This window comes from Coregonus lavaretus (genome assembly GCF_964263955.1).
Source record: "Coregonus lavaretus genome assembly, contig: HAP1_SCAFFOLD_870, whole genome shotgun sequence".
Taxonomy (NCBI): Eukaryota; Metazoa; Chordata; class Actinopteri; order Salmoniformes; family Salmonidae; genus Coregonus; species Coregonus lavaretus.
In genome coordinates this window covers 66041-86142 of record NW_028161189.1, presented here as the reverse complement: position 1 = coordinate 86142, position 20102 = coordinate 66041, and the positions used below count along the sequence as shown (strand labels likewise).

The 20102-nt window shown below is 41.1% G+C and overlaps 1 protein-coding gene and 1 long non-coding RNA gene across 2 annotated transcripts; one reads left to right on the top strand and one right to left on the bottom strand.

Moving 5' to 3' along the window:
- The first annotated feature begins 1226 nt into the window (after nucleotides 1-1226).
- Nucleotides 1227-9149, top strand: LOC311121035 (secretory carrier-associated membrane protein 2-like). The gene is made up of 9 exons (XM_084195575.1): nucleotides 1227-1366; nucleotides 2060-2137; nucleotides 2918-3007; nucleotides 4163-4280; nucleotides 4492-4620; nucleotides 5158-5317; nucleotides 5661-5762; nucleotides 6683-6800; nucleotides 7012-9149. The coding sequence occupies exons 1-9, from the start codon at nucleotides 1310-1312 to the stop codon at nucleotides 7156-7158; spliced, it is 999 nt and encodes a 332-aa protein (XP_084051701.1). The 5' UTR covers nucleotides 1227-1309; the 3' UTR covers nucleotides 7159-9149.
- A 2202-nt stretch (nucleotides 9150-11351) lies between these two features.
- Nucleotides 11352-12820, bottom strand: LOC311121033. The gene is made up of 4 exons (XR_014612226.1): nucleotides 12716-12820; nucleotides 12384-12512; nucleotides 12198-12278; nucleotides 11352-11953 (listed from the first exon to the last, which is right to left on the bottom strand). It is a non-coding gene; the product is annotated as an uncharacterized lncRNA (long non-coding RNA).
- Between the last annotated feature and the right edge of the window lie 7282 nt (nucleotides 12821-20102).

Genomic DNA, 20102 nt, shown 5'->3' with positions numbered 1-20102 from the left:
TTCCATGTACCCCAATCCATAGACTTGTACATCAATTATGAGACAGTATAATACGTCTGTTGGCTGTAGAAAACTATGGGGGCCTACTGGTCAGTGTGACAGACAAATAGACATGTACAGTAACCATATTATACTGTCTGTCCACTTTCATAGTCCATGTGTAGCGAGACATGTCTGCATGTCCTAAGTATATTTTACCATACATACACTTATGTGCTGTCTGTGGTCCTCCGATCTCTGCATAGTACTGGTGTTCTCCATCTGACTCGGGTGGTTCAACCCTGAGCTGACCACTGGACTGCACTGAACAGGACAACTGCCAAGCTGATGTCCAGACACAAACTCACCAAAGGGATAAGTTTAGACTTAAAAGAGCCTATGATAAAGATAATTCATGAGTTTACAGAGATGTGTACCAACTCTTATTACATCCATGTATAGAGTGGGTGCCTGTTAAACAATGTGATGTAGTTTTTAAAGCCTTACTCTTTTAGGTAGATATGAGCCACGTAACAATTCCCACCAAGTTGGTTAACCTTATTGGCGTGATGCGTAGGATGTTTACCTTTCGCTTCCCTGTCCCTCCGTTCTCTACACTGGTGTCAAAAGTGGGATGGTGGCCGTGAGGCCATCGGAACGCCTGGCAGTACGTGTGAGGGGGCTAATGTGGTCGAAGCACGGGACAGTGTAGCGATCCTCACTAATATGAGCCAACTTGCATTTACCACCAAATGGGTTAACCCTATCCGCATGATGCCATTCACGCCAGCAACACAAGGTTCGCTTCCAAGTCCCTCTGTACGCTACAATATCAAACCATGTGACATTACTTAAATATAACCATCAAGCTTCATGTCAGACTACAGTCCAGATGATGTATGCAGTGCAATATAATTAAGTCGTGTTTCGTTGAAACGAATACTTCTTAAATAACAAATTATTTATGGTTATAAGCCTACAAATACTTGTCTGAACTGGCTTCAAGACATGCTTTGGTAAATTACTCCCTGATAAAATAAAGGTTAAATAAAATATAAATGAAATGGAATCGTCACTGTACTTTCACCAGCTCTAAGACAGGGGAGTAGGATATAGGCAGTCACGAGAATGTCACACATTTGAAACCAATTGTATCCTATTTTCTAAAAATAAAGATAATTGATTATAAATGACTGCTCGAGACCAGCTGACGCAGTGTGCGTATCCTGTAACGCCTGCGCACTTGAGCACTTTCAAACAGCACCATCAACAGACGGAGGCACAAGCTGGCGTTTTGTTTACCTCCAAAAGAAGATCAAATTATCGCAACATGTCGGGATTTCACGAGAACCCCTTTGTAGATGCAGTGGAGGTCAATCCTTTCCAGGTGAGCAATTTATTTAGACCTAACTGCAAGCTCTGACTTGCGTTTTCCTTATGTGCCATTCTTCTAAACGCTGTAAAAGATATGCCGCAACAGAAACCTGTTTGTTTGGTTGCTGGGTTGGGCCTGGGTCTACTTCCTCGTTCAGATGAGAGAACGTAGCATGATTGACAATGTTGTGTGCCAGTCATTTTAGTAAATATATTTGGTAGGCCAATAAGGACACGTGTAATGTGTCCTATTAGCCTTTACCTAAGCAGGTTGCTAGGTCCCATTGACTTGTACAGGCCCCGTAGACTTGTATAGGCCCATAGATGGCTGGCTATCAACAACTTGTCCTTTTAGCCCCTCAATTAAAATTACTACTGGGAGCAAATTGTTTTAATAGACTATTATCTTCCATTTATTGGCCTACACTTGTAAGAAGGTCAGAACGAATTTCCTACCAATAAAGAAGTTATGCGCCCGTAACAAATGCACCTGTCAAAATTACCTGTTCACTAGTGCAGCAACTCTGCCAACAAAGATAGCCCCCTGCTATTCTCACTATTGTAGTTCTAGCCTAATGGACTATCCCCAATAGGTTTGCGTGGGATTTTATACCTGAAAGAACCAACTATCAGTCAAATAACCTGAGGGAAGTTGTTATTTCGTGTCTTTACTGTAAGAAAATATATTGTTGTCTCTGTAATACAGGATGCCTCAGTCACACAAATCACCAGCGGTGGGATTGAAACCGTTGAGGAATTCAACCCGTTCTCAGCCAGTGCTATGGTAAGATGAGCCAGGAGAAGTGGTGTAAACATACTTTAAAGTACTACTTAAGTAGTTTTTGGGGGTATCTGTACTTTACTATTTATATTTTAGACAACTTTTACTTTTACTCCATTACATTCCTAAAGAAAATAAATGTACTTTTTACTCCATACTTTTTCCCTGACACCCAAAAGTAGTCGTTACATTTCGAATGCTTAGCAGGATAGGAAAATTGTCAAATTCACACACTTAACAAGAGAACATCCCTGGTCATCCCTACTGCCTCTGATCTGGCAGACTCACTAAACACATGCTTTGTTTGTAAATTATGTCTGAGTGTTGGAGTGTGCCCTTTGGCTATCTGTAAATAAACAAGAAAATAGTGCCGTCTGGTTTGCTTAATATAAGTATATTTTAGCAATTACGTTTACTTTTGATACTTAAGTACATTTCAAACCAAATACTTTTAGACTTTTACTCAAGTAGTATTTTGCTGGGTGACTTTCACTTTTACTTGAGTCATTTTCTATTAAGGTATCTTTTACTTTTACTCAAGTACGACAATTGGGTACTTTTTCCACCACTGGCCAGGAGGATATCACATGTATTCATTCAGTGCATATTAATTTAAATGTTGACACAGTGACGTAATCATCTTCCTGAAAAGAAGCAAATACATCTGACAAACATCCAGAGGAAATATGTTGTTAAAGAATGCTGATTTGGGAGCGTCTTATGATGTGCTTGAGGCTTAATTTAATTTCAGACAAGAATTAAACGTGTGTGTGTGTGTTTCAGGGCACCCACACTGGGACCACCATCCCCATCTCTGCTGCCTCCTCCCAACCAGCTGTCCTACAGGCTTCTGCTGTGGAGCCCACCCCACAAGTGAGTGACAGAAACATGAATGAGGAGGAGGGAGGTTGGCAGCGTGGTACACGGACAATTTTAAACACAACAAGAACATCCTTTTTACTCTAGATATTGCTCAAAGATGAGTACAACACACTCTCGAATTCGCTGAACTCCTGAGTTGTTTGTGATGACTTTAAGTGGCTAAGAGAGGCCACATGTAGGCAAATCAATACCACATGATGATTATTTTGAATTTAAATAGACTGGTTAGCTGACAACGTCACGAAACGATGTGCGCGCTTCATTTGGGCAGAAGTCAGTGTGTTGTTGTGATTCTGGATGGCCAGTTAGCTAGCAATAATGACAAGAAACTGCCATGTGGGGAATCGTAAGTGGCTCGTTTCAGCTCGTTTCATCTTGTTCTTGATACCATGTCTTGAGGTGTTTTGACTGATTTCATGTCAATGCTAATAAGGCTAAAATTCGCTAGCTAGCTAACCAACAACTGAAACAATGTATTTGAGAGACAACAAGTGCTCATTGCGCAAATGTATTTATGTTTTCAATAAATATTGGAGACAAAATATAGTTTCCATGTTGTCAACAGTCGAAGCCAACACCGTCTGTTTTGCCCCATAGTTGTGCACGCCTCGGTTTTGTTGCTAAACAACCAACCCATCTATGAATTGATCTGAAACAGCACATTGAAACAAAGGTCAGAGAGAACTGGAGAAGCATCCTTACCTGGTCATACTATTCAACGTTTTTTGCAAGGGCCCTGGTTTTGGTCCTACTTTACCTTAAGTGGACAAAGTAGTATTTACATAGTACTGTGTAATGACAGTGTAGTTTAGGTACACATTGTTCCAATTCTTCACTTGCATCATTTCCAAGTTACCTCACAATACAGAGATAAACCAATTGTTTTAGGGTTATGGGAGGTTTAGTTTGTTTAACCAAATGCATATGAAAACTCCACCGTGTAATAAACACATTGCAAGAGTTGTCAATATGGGTATAAATGATCTCTGCAAATGGGCAGTGTTATTGTGAAGGAACTTCTTCTTTTTAAATCTAATGCCAATGAATTATACCCATCAACTTGATGCATTGCAACCCTTTTGTGCCAGAACACTCCATCTTGGTTCAAGATGGTTTGTAACACAGCTCTTTCTCATTGTCCACCAGGCGACTGCGGCTGCTGCCCAGGCTAACCTGCTCAGGCAACAGGAGGAGCTGGAGAAGAAAGCTGCTGAACTGGATCGGAAAGAGCAGGAGCTCCAGAACAGGCCTGGAGGCCCCATTGGTAAGTTACAGATTATGTCACTTGATTATGTTCAATTGAAATCTGTCTTGACCAAATGATTAATACAATAGTTGATTAAACTGCCTTTAAATGGACTCCCTACTGTAGTGTTTTATCTTTCTAAGTTACCTTGTACTTGTATTGCTTTGTCTGATTATGTACCTATGTAACTCTTCATGGCAGTAAACAAGTACGACTCTTTATTTGACAGCGAAAGAAAACAACTGGCCGCCACTCCCCAAGTTTTGCCCCATAAAGCCTTGCTTCTACCAGGACTTCAACGAAGACATCCCTGAAGAGTACCAGAAGATCTGCAAGAGGATGTACTACCTTTGGATGTGTACGTACACCTCGCATCTTAAAGCTGCAATATGTAACTTTTGGGGCAAACCACCAAATTCACATAGAAATGTGAGTTATAGATCTGTCACTCATTCAAGCAAGTCTAAGAAGCGGTAGATGTGTTCTTTGTGCGCTATCTCTATGCTTCCTGTTCTTAAGTTTCGTTTTTGCGTCTTTTACTTTCAGTTTTGTACACCAGCTTCAAACAGCTGAAAATACAATATTTTTGGTTATGGAAAATATATTTCACAGCGATTTAGATGGTACAATGATTCTCTACACTATACTTGTTTTGTCACAAAGACTGAAATGAGGCGAGCTATTAAAATATTTGCAACCAGGGATTGGCGGAGCGATTTCTGCATATTGCATCTTTTAATTGAGTAAGACTTTGTTCACATTTTTTATGATATTGCATGCTTGTCAGTGACAGTCAACAAACCCAAAGTAGTCATAAGAGATTTGTCCCCAAGCTCCTCTCCAACACGGCACCAGTTTCTTCTAGTCTCACATTCATTTTGTTTTGCCTCTCCAGTTCACAGTGTCACTCTCTTCCTGAACTTTCTGGCCTGCCTGGCCTACTTCACGGCCGATCAAAACGCTGGGGTGGACTTTGGCCTGTCCATCCTCTGGTTCATCCTCTTCACCCCGGTCTCTTTCATCTGTTGGTACAGGCCAGTGTACAAAGCCTTCAGGCAAGTTCTTTGCTCAAATATTGTTCTACTTTTCTTTGAATAAAAGTGTTTGTATAAGTAACGTCCCTCGTGACGACAAAGGAGTTGCTAAAGTCAAAACAGACTGGAACCTCGGCTACTTAACACTGTAGAATGTCTTAATGTCTTAACTGCATTGTTGGTTTAGGGCTTGTAAGTAAGCATTTCACTGTAAGGTCTACACCTGTTGTATTCGGCGCATGTGACAAATACAATTTGACTTGAATTGATTTGAATTCCACATGACCTAAGTCGTTTTCTTGTGAAGTCCAAATGATATTTGCGGGTGATTTTGTTAACCCTTTGTCCTTGTTTCTTTCTGCAGGTCGGACAGTTCCTTCAGTTTCTTCTTCTTCTTCTTTGTTTTCTTCTTCCAAGTGTCTGTCTACGTGATCCAGTGTGTGGGGATCCCCAAGTGGGGGAACAGGTCAGTGGAACAACATGATACACTAGTGGGGATCCCCAAGTGGGGGAACAGGTCAGTGGAACAACATGATACACTAGTGGGGATCCCCAAGTGGGGGAACAGGTCAGTGGAACAACATGATACACTAGTGGGGATCCCCAAGTGGGGGAACAGGTCAGTGGAACAACATGATACACTAGTGGGGATCCCCAAGTGGGGGAACAGGTCAGTGGAACAACATGATACACTAGATAGCACCTCAGGGATTCTTCTTCGTGTGAGTGAGAGAGATAGTGTTTGATGTGTATGTATTTGCGCACACAAGTACAGGTGTGTGTGTGTGTGTGTGTGTGTGTGTGTGTGTAATATGTACTGTGTGTTTGAGTGGGTGTAGGTCTCCCTTCACATCTTTGTGTGTGAGTGTGTACGTGTGTGTGCATTCGGTCCTGCATCTTCTCTCTTGCCATCTCTTTGACAGATCTCCTGCTGGCTAAACTGATGGTGTGCTCTTTGTCCTGGGGGCTACTTTGTAAGTGTGTGGCAGTCTGCTCAGCTCTCTTACCTTTTTCACACTATCGTGTTGAACCAAACCAAATTGTGTTGGTGCAGCTATTTTATTTTCACATTGTTATTTTCAACACGATTCCAGTAACCAGGCCAGCTCAGTCCAGCTTGGTTTGGTTTGGCTTAGTAGTGTGAAAAGCCCTTCTGGCTCCTCAAACCTTTTGGTCTTTCTTCTTTTAGTATGCTTCACTGTCCCGTGTCGTCCTCAGTTATCATTCTCATCAACTTTGCCTGTCTGTTGGTCATCGTGTGGGTTTGTGAGTGTTTGATACATTTTTTCTGTCGACAAAGGGTTTTGTATGCCTCATTGATGTTGTGGGGCTATGGATTTTTTTTTCTGAAGCTGTAAATGAGGTGTTATTTGTCTTGTTTTCCAGTGGATGGATCTCGTCCATCACCATGATAAGAAGCAACGTGGCTGTAGCTGTGATCATGATGGTCGTGGCCGGCTGCTTCACTGTGAACGCTGTCCTCGCCATCATCCTACTCAAAATGGTAAAGTCAACTGTCCTTTTGGCTGTCTCAATCCTTCAAAACCGATTCAAACTTTATTGCAAAGTGTTGAGGTCATTATGGATAATACATCCACCCACCAAGGTCAATGCAGCCTGAAAAGGTTCAGAAGGCAAATAAATTCCCTTCAATAATCCCCTATTTATTGACCCTTGACCCTATTTATTGACCCCTGCCTTCTCCCCTTTCTCAGGTCCACTCCAAGTACCGTCGGACGGGGGCCAACTTCGCCAAGGCCCAGCAGGAGTTCTCTTCGGGGGTCCTCACCAACCAGACCTTTCAGAGCGCCGCGGCCAGCGCTGCCTCTTCAGCCGCCCAGGGGGCCTTTCAAGGACGCTAGGGATCCTAAAGCCACAGGGCCAGGTTCTTCCTAACCTCCCTAGCCACCTCTCACTCACTCCAAGCCCCATTTTGTCCCATTGCCCCAGTGTCTCTGCAGAGGCAACAGAAATGGCTGACAAGGCAGAAACAAGACTGGTATACAGGCACATTACAATGTTCCACTATATCATGAACATTCTCTAACCACAGCCATTGGTACATAAACCCAAACCCAATTCAACCTTTAGCCCCACCCTCTACCTCCTTGGCAAATGAGTAGATCTGAAAGGATTGGAAATGTGTATTCAACGTGGTGGAAACTCCACTTAGCTGATCAGAGGGTAAAATGGAGCTGTTACTATGTTGATTAAACTTATCCAAATGTCTAGGTGGTAGGAGGGTTGGATTGAGGTGCCTAGGTGGTAGGAGGGTTGGATTGGGGTGTCTAGGTTGTAGGGGGCTAGGGTTGGTTTGGGATTGGGTTGCCTAGGTGGTAGGGGGGTTGGGTTGGTTTGGGATTGGGCACCAGAGTTCGGCAAAGTGTCCTCCATGTTGGTACCAAACATTCCATGACAATAAGGTGAATTTTCATTCTAAGTGGAATGCGACACGTTAAGAAAGCGAATGCGTAATCTGTCTTGCTCGTCTCCTGTAGCTTTGAATGCAGTATGTTACTAGCGAATGAGGAATGCTCTCCCTAGAATACTTTACGATGTCATTTTAATCCTCAATAGAATGAAGTAGTTTGGTACCAGCATGGTGCTTATCATCATAAAAACACAATCTCAAATTGAGTTTTTTTTAAATGTATTTTCTATTCAGTATATCCATTTCTCTGTTCAACAGTCCCATACTCTAGTCTTTACCATGATAGGTTCTCTTCCCCCTTCCTCTACTGCCCCTATCCAGACACTCAGGTCCTCTTCCCCCTTCCTCTACTGGCCCTATCCAGACACTCCGGTCCTCTTCCCCCTTCCTCTACTGGCCCTATCCAGACACTCAGGTCCTCTTCCCCCTTCCTCTACTGGCCCTATCCAGACACTCCGGTCCTCTTCCCCCTTCCTCTACTGGCCCTATCCAGACACTCCGGTCCTCTTCCCCCTTCCTCTACTGGCCCTATCCAGACACTCCGGTCCTCTTCCCCCTTCCTCTACTGGCCCTATCCAGACACTCCGGTCCTCTTCCCCCTTCCTCTACTGGCCCTATCCAGACACTCCGGTCCTCTTCCCCCTTCCTCTACTGGCCCTATCCAGACACTCCGGTCCTCTTCCCCCTTCCTCTACTGGCCCTATCCAGACACTCCGGTCCTCTTCCCCCTTCCTCTACTGGCCCTATCCAGACACTCCGGTCCTCTTCCCCCTTCCTCTACTGGCCCTATCCAGACACTCCGGTCCTCTTCTCAGGCCATACTGTTCCTTTAACTCTAGTCGCCGAGAGCCACTAGTTAGTGCAGGGTGCCGTTCTGTCCTAACACTAACACACACGTTTCAAATACTCACCTTATGGTCTTCGGTCTCCACCTTTTGATGATTTGAATCCGGTGTGTTGGTGCTGGGCTGGAACAACGCCTGCGTATCAAGTGGCTGTCCAAGAATGAAGTTGGAGACCCTTGTATTAAAAGGGTTTGGGTACAAAAACGGTACTGAAGTGGGCATCTGAGGTAAAAACACTGAAATGTCAAAATGTCTACTGAAGGAATTATTACGTTTATTTTGTGAAGTTTCCATTGAGGTTGTTTATGTTTATTTTTGCTCTGATAATATATTGAAGGGATGAATGGTTTTATTTTCCTTTAGATGTTTTTGTGATTTTTCATATTTTACTCTTCTTCAATCCCTCAGTAGGGTTGGACTTGCTGAAGTATGATATTAAGGCAACTGCTGTGTTTTTGTAGATAAGATAATGAAGATATTGGGTGATGGTTGAACTAAATGGGAATTACTGTATACCCACCCCCTGTATCCCTCCTACTGTACTTTAAAGGAACTGTCCAATGAAAATCTAACTTTTAAAAGTTCATATTCTGTTAACTCATACCCAAATAATGTTGTTGACTCATCCTATACTCATATTTGTGGCAAAAGCATAAATTGGAGACAAAACGGTTTAAAAAATGCTTGTTACTTCCTCAGAGGAGGATGAGCTGGCCAATCAGTGGTCTATAGGAGGATGAGCTGGCCAATCAGTAGTCTAGTCGCAGTAATATTTTTAATGACCGGTATACGCCCACACCATTCCAACATAGAAAAGCTGCTTTTTATCATATTTATTTATTTTTAAATTGGAAGGAAAACTATTTGTCATATAGTGAATAATTATAGGTCATATTTCATAGAAATCTTTAAACACCGGACAGTTACTTTAATGAACATAGAACCACTACATTTTGGAGTTGGTGGCTTTGGTATTATGAGGTCAGGACAGGTGGGATCTTTTCTTACAGATCAGACAAAGGACTCTAGTTAGTCTTAAGTTGACACTTAATTCTTCTTTCTTTATGAATGAGATCTAGACCACTCATTGTGGGTACTGTGGCATGTTCATAGAAATTGCTGGAAGATTGAATGTATTTAGTGCTAGAATGAACATGTGAATGTAACATAGGTACCGCAATGTGAGAATGAGTGAGTGAATGGTGGAATGAGCTGACAGGACAAAAAAATGAATGCATGATTGACTAATTACATGAAGATCTAAATGTATTAATGAATAGTTAGTTATTGATTGGGGATATGTGCCTGAAGTAAAGTTCTGTACAATAACCCTAAAGATTGCAGTATACCAAGTCACGACTTCTAATACAGCAACGATCAAAAACAGATTTACATTCTTGGTTTTAGTTGTTGGGTAGTAGTCACCACACCAGGCATTTTTTTTAAATGTACGGTTACTCTACACTTTTTCTGAAATGTCACAATATGCTCTCTACTGGACATTGGTCTTGCTACACTACCACTGTTTGTTCCTGATATGTCAACTCTCAGATGTTATGTAGCTGACACTGGTTTACTGGGATTTCTTTTTGAGCCTAAAACTCACTGAGACCAGACACTTTTTTTTTTTTTTTTTACATGACTTTAAATGAGCCTCACCTTCTGCCTGTTAACTACCATGATGATGTTCTGAATGTTCTGAATGTGTGTTTTGAATGTTCTGAATGTGTGTTTTGAATGTTCTGAATATGTGTTCTGAATGTTCTGAATGTGTGTTCTGAATGTTCTGAATGTGTGTTTTGAATGTTTGTCCAGATACTTATGTATTGTTCTATTGGGTACTGTATTGTAACTGGGTGTTATCTAGCAAAGGGGTGTCCAGCCCTTCTTCTGGAGAGCTACTGGGTGTACAGGCTTTTGCTTTAGCCCTGCTCTAACACCTGATTCAGCTACTCAACTGCTCATCAGGGCCTTGCATGATTAGCTGATAGCAGACAATAGGCCGCTGATCAGTAGAATCAAGTAGGGATGGAATGAAAGCCTGCACAGTGCACACCTAGTAGCTCTCCAGGATGGCTGGCCTCCTGGAGGTCAAGGGTCAAATCTGTTTGTCACTGTACATATGTCTGAGGGATTTTTAAGATGTATCTCTGAAGTAATTTATAGATTTATTGTTACTGCTATTATTTAATAAATGGATGCATTTCTTTGCTCTCTTGAATGTCAAAGGTTCTGGATTTTTTTTTATGTATAACTACAAAAAAGGCACATGCCCAGGCTTTCCGTCCGCCTGTGGGGCGTTCAACTGCTGTCGGAACTAGGAAAGTCGTTGTAGAAAGATGCTACCCGACTTTGCCACTTGGAAAGTATCAGAATCAACCAATAGGAAGCTCTACGCAAATAACTTAAGTTAATTTCAACTCTGAGTCGGCGGTTCCTAGTTTCCGACTTGTCATGAATGTGCCAACGGGACTACATGTCGTAGTAGGGGGACGATGTATCCCCGCCTTGCTCTCTCGCGCGATTTGGGGACGCTGGGGTCCTGATTGAACCATTTGTATCTTAGGGGGTTATACAGCAGCATGCAGCCCCACTTCTATCATGCAGCATTACTACCACCTATTGTACTTAAACTAGCTAATCCATCAACAGTCACATTTAGTCAGTGCACAGAAAATAACTTATCTATAGAATTAATAATACGAGTTATGTGGCTGACGGCACAACGCAGGGAAAAAAATAACACTGTTGCCAATTACACTGACATTACAGTCTTGGTGGAAACAACAAAAACTAGCAGTTTAATGTAAACTAACGTAACAGTATTAAGACCATTTTTTTAAAGCAAACATAACCAAGAGTTCAAAAGTTGTGCAGGTTATAACCAAAAATATTAACGTGATTCAAGCATTGCAATAGGAAAAACGTAGTCCCATATAATTTTTGCATTCAAACAGGTTGATTATAACAGTCAGGAGGAACGTTTGGACTGATCTAGAAAAGCTATTTTCTACTGCCGTTTCATGCCAGCATGATAGCTGTACTGTTCGTTTATGGTTGACCTCGGTACTTAGCCGTTGGCATTAGCAACAAGTTCAAAGTACGTGAATGCATGCAACTCGATGCACTGAGTTTACAAGTCATATTTCCGAACACTACGAGAGGTCGAGAACATGGCATTACATCCAACAAAGCTGTGGCCTCCAGGGACACAATGCTTTATGGGTGATGCAGTCCCTCTTCACAAATCAGTCTGTTTCCTGTGACCTCACTTCTACTGTGTCTGGTGAAGTCTGTTCTGGTAAAGATCCAGGTCAATCATCCCATGGTGTGGAGTTTAAAGACAACCAGTATCTCCCTCTAGTATGGCAAGCAGGAAATCTGTTAAAGAAATAAGTAGCAAAACTAAAGAGTTGATCACAGTGACAAACATGTTCCAACAAAAACTGGAATAATTAGTTATACTTGTCAATAACCTACAATCTATTGTCTGTTCAATGTTAACACATAAGTTAGAGATATTTACAGTATGTGCTTGAGGTTAATCTACCTGGTTATATGACTCTCTGCTCCTGTCACCCAAAGGGTGTATGAAATATATTCTGTTACAAAATGATGAGCTCACCTTATCTTGACTGAGAAGACTCCTTCTCAAGTGGACACGCCTCTGCTCCTGACATACTGTAGATGGCGTCTTTCTCCACCACTAGATGAGGAATTACAGTAATATAAGCAGGGATGAAAAGGTCAAAACAAGTATTTAATCAATTATTTGACTAATCTGTGACTAAAAAGATTGACAACAACAAACCATTAGGGCTTTGAGGTTTTCACTTGTGAAGAGTTGAAACAGTTCAGTCCAACATAGAGAAGGGACAATAACACCATGCAGATTTAGCGACACTGCTGCTGGAAAGACATTAGCATCACCTGTGAAAACCTGTGTATGACGTCATCAGAACAAGCAATTACAATTAGCCTACATTAATTACAAGTTGAAGTCATTGGAACTTCACTCTGAATAGGACATGAAGAAATTCAATTTACATCCTAGATTAATGTATAAATGTAAATGAATTTGATTACCATTATTAGCTACAATAACTAACAGTACACAGATGGGTCATGCACACACTGCATTACCTTCATACATTTGGATCCAGTGAAACTCATCCTGTTGCCTGTGTCCAAGGAACGCTGGAATGCCAATGGCACAACCTTTTCAAGAATATCTTATTTTTTACTTTCAAATCATGGATTAAAGCAGTGTACTTCCTTAGTTGAAAAATGGATGAATATAGTCTTGATGAAAACTTGATAACTTACTGATCCCCCCCAACAAGAACATGAAAAGATAAAACAGCCTGTCCCAAAAAAAGGCTGACAAGCAAACAAAAAATATATACATATTAAAGTCCAGTAATAATCAATAATAAAATAAAACAATAACTGGTCCCCTTTTAAATCACTTTGTTCTTTTGCCGTTTTCAGTCTTCAGGTTTCAAAGTCAGGACCAGGCAAGTGAACAGGAGGCCATGGGAAAGCAAAGACTGTTCAGACTAAGCCTCTGTATTAAAGGAACGGCACGACTAAGATCAACTGTGAGGTAGCATACTAGTATAAAGAAGGTGAAGGTAAAAAACAAACTCTCCGCCACGCTGATCCTCAACACTGGGGCCCCACAGGGGTGTGTGCTCAGCCCCCTCCTGTACTCCCTGTTCACCCATGACTGCTGGACTCTGACATTGCTGTTTCTGATGTCTTAATTTCCCTCTGTTATTTATATATATATTGTTATTATTGTATTGTTATTATTGTATTGCAAGATATTGCTGCATTGTTCAAAAACATGGACATGTCAATGTTATTGGAATGCTTTGGAAATAGCCTAAAGTTCAAAGTTCAACACAACTGATCCTACTCATTATGCTATAGTGTAACTAAGGGCCCGATTCAATCAAATCCACTTTAGCCGACATCCGCATAGCTGACGTTTTGACGGTCTGAGGTGGAACTGTGTTAGAGCTGTAAAATCCACAAGCAGCTCCTGGCGTTATACCTAAAGAGGACGTTGCCATTGGCTGCACAGAGTCACATTAAGAGAACTCCAATGCAGCCTTGTTTATAAGTTTGAATGCTGGAATGTGAGATGTAATCTACACCTCGATTAGGCTCATAGAAATCCTCATTATTTTGTTTCATGATTTTCAATTTGAGCGACATTATTTCCATATAGCACTTTCTCATTCTAAACTTCTAACGTGAGTGGCACGGGTGTGGCTTCGTGACAATGATCAAGAGCAGCTGCTCGACGACGCAGTTATACCTCCTACACCGTCAAAACATCAGCTACGAGGGGTGTCAATGCTTGATCTGATTGAACCTTGGCACCTGTGTCACAAGCACCTACTGCCATAACAAAAACATTTTAGCTACATGAATTAGGGTAATACCACTGTACTCGTCCTAGTTCAGATGACTTAAATAGTCAATAACCATTCAAATATTGCTTCGCCGTATCGTTCAATCATCATTCTGAATACAAAGGCTATAAGGTGGTAGACCAAAAAGACACCCGTTTTTAACTGGGCTGTCAAGGCAATTGTATAACCCAAATATATCAGTCATTAAAATGTTTGTCCAGTTTAGGTTCCACTGCTGCAGTTTCATTGGTGAACAGAAAGTGACTAATACACAGTTATGGGCCTACACTGTCTTACAACGTAGAAAACGATTAAACTTGCCATTGTGCTTTCTGCCACACCACACCACTCTCCCAGGGAAAACTAACTTTGGACTGGCGGGAACTGTACCTTGTCCTTTGAATGCCTTTCTATTTTCCCTGCAGTTGTGGCAGTTAGGTTACGGATGTCCTCTTGGAGTTCAAGACATCTCAATATTTATTTATACTTCTAGAACAAACCTAGAAAACAGGAGTTGGAGCTGCTGAATATCTGTTAATCAAAAGAACCTCTGTTCCAACTCATTGTTCATGTCAATATTTGGCCTACAATTATATGAATCCTCAATGGCTTTCCTTCTTCCTTTGTCTACACTATCTGGAGAGCTTTCAACACTGACACTATTTTTGGTGCATCCAAAAAGGACAGCCATTCCCAAGTGTGATTCTTCTTGCACATGCCCATGGCTTCAACTGCAATACTGATTGAATTGGCTTTTGCCTTTTGCAATAGTTCTATGACTTCCAAATCCTTTCTGCATCGATAATTTATCTTTGACACTTGCTGCAGGTCGACCGGCAGCATCTTACAACATACCCTCAGAAAACTAGCCAGGAGTAACTCAACAATCTGAACGGTCAATTGAAAAAAGTCTGGGTCTGTCCACATGGTAAGCCTGTCAAACACAAGGTCCTTGGGTACCTCAATGTCATCAAACAAGCGTACATTTCCTTCAACAAGGTCTCTTCCATCTTCATGCCATTGCTTGAGCTTGGTAACAAGGGTTTGGTATCTTACTTCCATGTCCAACACATTTTCCTTCAAAGTCAAGGCTCTCCAGAGAGGATCAATGATTATCTTAGAAATCAGACCCAGAGCTCTGCATCCTGCTTTAAATGGTTGAACCTCCAAACCAGCAGCAACTGCTGCAAGCATACTACTCTCATCTTCATAGTCCCTGGTGAACGCAATTATATCATCATGGATGCTATACACCCCAGCAGCATTATGAAACAGACCGTCAATTCTGTTTCCACTGGATGGAGTTAAGGGCACTTCTTCAAATTCTCCTTTGCTGGCCAGAAAGGTTGTGAACGGAACAAGATAACCGTCCATTCCCCATCGCTGTTCTTGGACAGCATGATTCACAGTATTCCCCAATCGCACTGTTCCAGACTCCAACTCTGTTGGTCCAACGTCAGGAGAGCTGTGGACTCCTACTTCCTTTTCTCCTAAAATCATATTTTCCCAGAGAAGAAGAGTTGTTTTTGCCTGGTGAGCCAAGCCGTCAATCAAATGTAAACCACAAAGGAGCTGATTCACAAGGGACATCATTGTCTTCTCAGCGTGGCTAAAGCCATCATATTCCTCAACTATGAGTGGTAGGACATCTGATCTGTATCTAGCAAGGATTTGATTGAAATTATTTTCGGAACCAATCTGATCACCAAAACAGTTTTTTAATTTGGAAAAAATCCCTCTCCTCCAATGTACCTTTTTACACATTAAGATTTTATGGATATATGTCCAGCAAAAGTTTACTTGATTGTTCTCAGAGTCCGAGGCTTGTTCTATGACCCCAGACTGACGATCAGACTCTTCCTTTATGAAGATGTCAGCAGATCTATTTTCATGGCCGAGTATTGCTGTCTCATCAGCAAACCGGGATGCAACCATCTCAGTAAAGATGCTCTCTGTCTTTATAGGAACTTGTCTGGCTTCTTCAAATGTGTCTGCCTGCATCTTCCTTGGTATTAAAGTTTCTCCATTTTTATTTTCCCCCCTGTAATCCCATGGCATTCTTTGAAATTTACATTTAGAAATCCCAGAACGTGTCCATTTCTTGGAGGGCTCCAATAAGAATTTTTCCTTTAGCAATTCACATTTTTGTTTTTTACCTTTCAATTTCCCCCTTTGACATAACAAGCGTTTCATTTTCTTTTCAACTACTTCTACTTTATGAATTATATTTTCAAGGAGACCTATATTTTTGGGGAAATCAAGATCAAAATTGTACTGGAGAACAGCATGGACAATCTGCCTGTAGGTTCCACAAACTTCGGCCGCAAACTTTGCCACTTCAAGCATTACACCTCTAGTCAATAAACGGAAGTCAAGTTTTTCTTTTGCCTCACCTTTTGATTTCACATCAAGGTCTAAACCTATTTCCTTACAGAAAGGGTAGAGATCCTCCGTTTTATCTTCTGTTGTAGATGTCATAACATATTGGTTATTTCTAGGTCTGTGTCCTGCTTCCTCATCAGACAGTGATACATCTGTATCATTAGAGATGGTCTCCATCTTAACATGCTGAGTTGATACGAGGTCCAGATTAGGTTCATCCTTAATACAGATGTTAGTAGGTCCATTCTTGAGGGCAAGTGTTGCTGTTTCAACAGCACTATGTGGTACATCTGTTTCATTAGACATGGTCTCTTTGACATGATGAGGAGTTACCTGGCTGGCATTAAGGTCAAAGTTCATCAGAGAGACAGTGTTGTCCTGTTGAGCCTTTTCATACTCAACCAACCCATTTTCCTCAAAGGACGATATAGGAACACACTCCTCCTCCTCCTTCTTTATAACCAATTGCTGTATTTCTACATCTTTTTTCAATCTCCGATTAAATGACACAATGTCATTTAAAAGCTTTGAGCCTTCATGTGTTTTTGATACAGGAATTGCCCTTGGATCAGGAAGTTCGAAGACTTTTGTTATCAAGTCAGGTCTTTGCAGTCTGGGCTTTCCCATCAAGTACTTTACTTTCGCCATAGTCCGAATTGCGAATTCATAGCGTTGATCATTTTGCAAACCAAGATCAAAGTTGTAATCTAAAATATCACAAATGACATGTGCGTGAGATATATTAATCTCTTTGGCAAAATGTGAAACCTCAGTCATTACCCCATTAGTCAGTAGATCTATGTCAAGTTTCTGTTCCGCTCCAGATCCAACATGGAAATCTACACCTATTTTCTTGCAGTAGGGGTATGGGTCCTCAACCTTTCCTCCAGCGGAGGGCTGCCCTAATTCAGTTATTTTTGAGTCATTTACTGAGCAGATGTCGTTGGCCATCGTCTGATATTTCACTTCCTTTATGTTATTTGCTATTTGTATCATGTCAGAAACTAATTTTCCTTTACCTGATTTTTTACGTGTGACATTTCTTTCAGATTTCCCAATTAGAGCAGCTGTTTTTTTCACTGTGGAGACCATTAGGGGTTGGTTCATAACATCTCTTTGCACTGCTTCAGCATTACACTGTGTTACATCAGTCTCTGTGTTGATGGTCTCCATCTTAACATCCTGAAGAGATATGAAGTCCAGATCAGTCTCTTCCTTTATGCAAATGTCAGCAGATTCATTCTCATGGCCAAGTATTGCAGTCTCATCAGCAAACCGTGTTGAATCAGTCTCAGTAAAGATGCTCTCTGTCTTAACACACTGAGAAACTTGTCTGGCTCTTTCAAATTGGTCTGTCTTCATCTTCCTTGCTGTGAAAGTCTCTCTTTCCTCCTTTATCCTCATTAAATCCAGTTGTCTTCTTTTAGTTACTTCTTTAAGTCTTTGATCTTTTGACACAACTGATGCACTAGTGACCTCCATGTCACCTGAAATTACTGCATGTTTCCTTTTTTTGGGAGGCACAATTGTTAAAGTTTCCTGTAACAATTCATGTTTTTCTTTACTTAACATGCCTTTTAAATTCGGCCTTGTTTTCTTTTCGACTAATCGTAAGTTGAGGATGATATTTTCAAGAAGATCTTTATCATTTTGCAAATCAATATCAAAATTGTACTCGAGGACATCATTGATAATCTGCCTGTAAGTTCCACACACTTTTTTGGCAAAACGGCCCACTTCAATCATTGCACCTTTGGTCAATAAACACAAGTCAAGTTTTTCTTCTGCCTCACCTTTTGATTTCACATCAAGATCTAAACCTATTTCCTTACAGAAAGGGTAGAGGTCCTTCGTTTTATCTTCTGTTGTAGATGTCATAACATATTGGTTCTTTCTAGGTCTGTGTCCTGCTTCCTCATCAGACAGTGATACATCTGTATCAATAGAGATGGTCTCCATCTTAACATGCTGAGTAGTTATGAGGTCCTCATTAGGTTCGTCCTTCATGCAGATGTCAGTAGGTCCATTCTTGAGGCCAAGTGTTGCTGTTTCAACAGCACTCTGTGGTACATCTGTTTCATTAGACATGGTCTTTTTGACATGATGAGGAGATGCCTGTCTGGCATCAAGGTCAAAGTTGATTAGAGAGACATTGTTGTCATCATGGGCCTTTTCATACTCAACCAACCCATCTTCCTCAAAGGATGATATAGGGACACATTCCTCCTCCTCCTCCTTTATAACCAACTGCTGTATTTCAAAATCTTTTTTCAATCTCTGGTTAGCTGACACAGTGTCATTTGAGTGCTTTACACATGAGTGGTGTGTTTTTGATACAGTCATTGTCATAGGTAGTTCAAAGACTTGAGTTAACAATCCAGGCTTTGGGACTTTGGACTTTGTCAATGTCATCAAGTACATTATTTTGTAGTAAGTCCTACTTGCAAATTCACGACGTTGATCACTTTGAAAACATAGATCAAAATTGTTTTCTAGAATATCACAGATGACATTCTGAGAGGTCCTAAAGTATTTGGCAAAATTTGAGATCTCTATCATTACACCATTAGTGAGCAGTTTTAAGTCAAGTTTCTGTTTTGATCCAGATCCGACATTGAAATCAACACCTACTTTATTGCAGTGCTCCAAATGTATTCGTTTTGAGGCATTTTCAAAAAACTGGCACTTAGTTTTTTTACTCTTTAGATTGTAGCCTTTTGCCTGCGCAGTTGGGTCGATTTGACCTCCAGAAGAAGCACTTTCTGCAGCTGACAGTGGTGATTGAGACAGTGTAAGCCTAAATACGTTTCCAATTTGAGTATCACTGTGTGGTATTTCAAAACATGACTCGTCTTTGACAGAGGTGCTGGGGTTATCTTGCTCTGTATGGACAATAACATGTTTACCTTCAACGTTTGTATTCAGAATGACTCGCTTTACACCCACGGCCTGTGACAAGGAGTTGATACTCGGTATCAGTACATTATCTGTAATCTCCCTGTCCTGAGCACCAATAGTATTAAGACCTATTGATTCTGCTTTAATCTCCACATCTCTTGCTCCGCTATCTTTTGACAAAATTCCACATATCTGCTGTGGTGTTGTTTCATGAGGATTTATATAATATCTATAACCTGCTTGAGTATCAAAAAGATCAGCCTTAATAACAGCTGGGGATATAGGCATATCCCTCTCATCCGCCTCTAGCTTTAGTTCCACATCCATCTCACGCCAAACTAGGCAAAATAACGTTTGTTGGGAGACAGGGTCATTTCTAAGGAAATGTGGTAGATTCCTAATCCTAGCACAGCCCTTTTAAAACAGTCGTTCCACTCCATATTAATCCCATTCAAATGAGTTGCAGTGGCAGAGGATGAAGTAAATTAAACTGAAATGAATGGGGTCCAGTGGTGCTATTTTGAACATGTTCGGGTTAAATAAAACGTTGTTGCAGTGTGGTATTCATTTTTCCCCCTCGAAATAAGTCCCAGTTGCCTTTTAAAAAAACGTGATTTTGCCCAACTCTACTGAAAAACGATTTGATACTGCAAGGGTCGACACTCAGCTGATACAACGTGACTAAAACAATAAAACCAGTACTAGCAAGTTAGCTACTTGTTCCTAGCCAATATGCTAAATGTACCATTCGCCCTTTGAAGATCACAACTATAGATGGTCGTTTTGTTGACTGCAAACAACGCAGTTTATAAGTGCTACATTCGTTA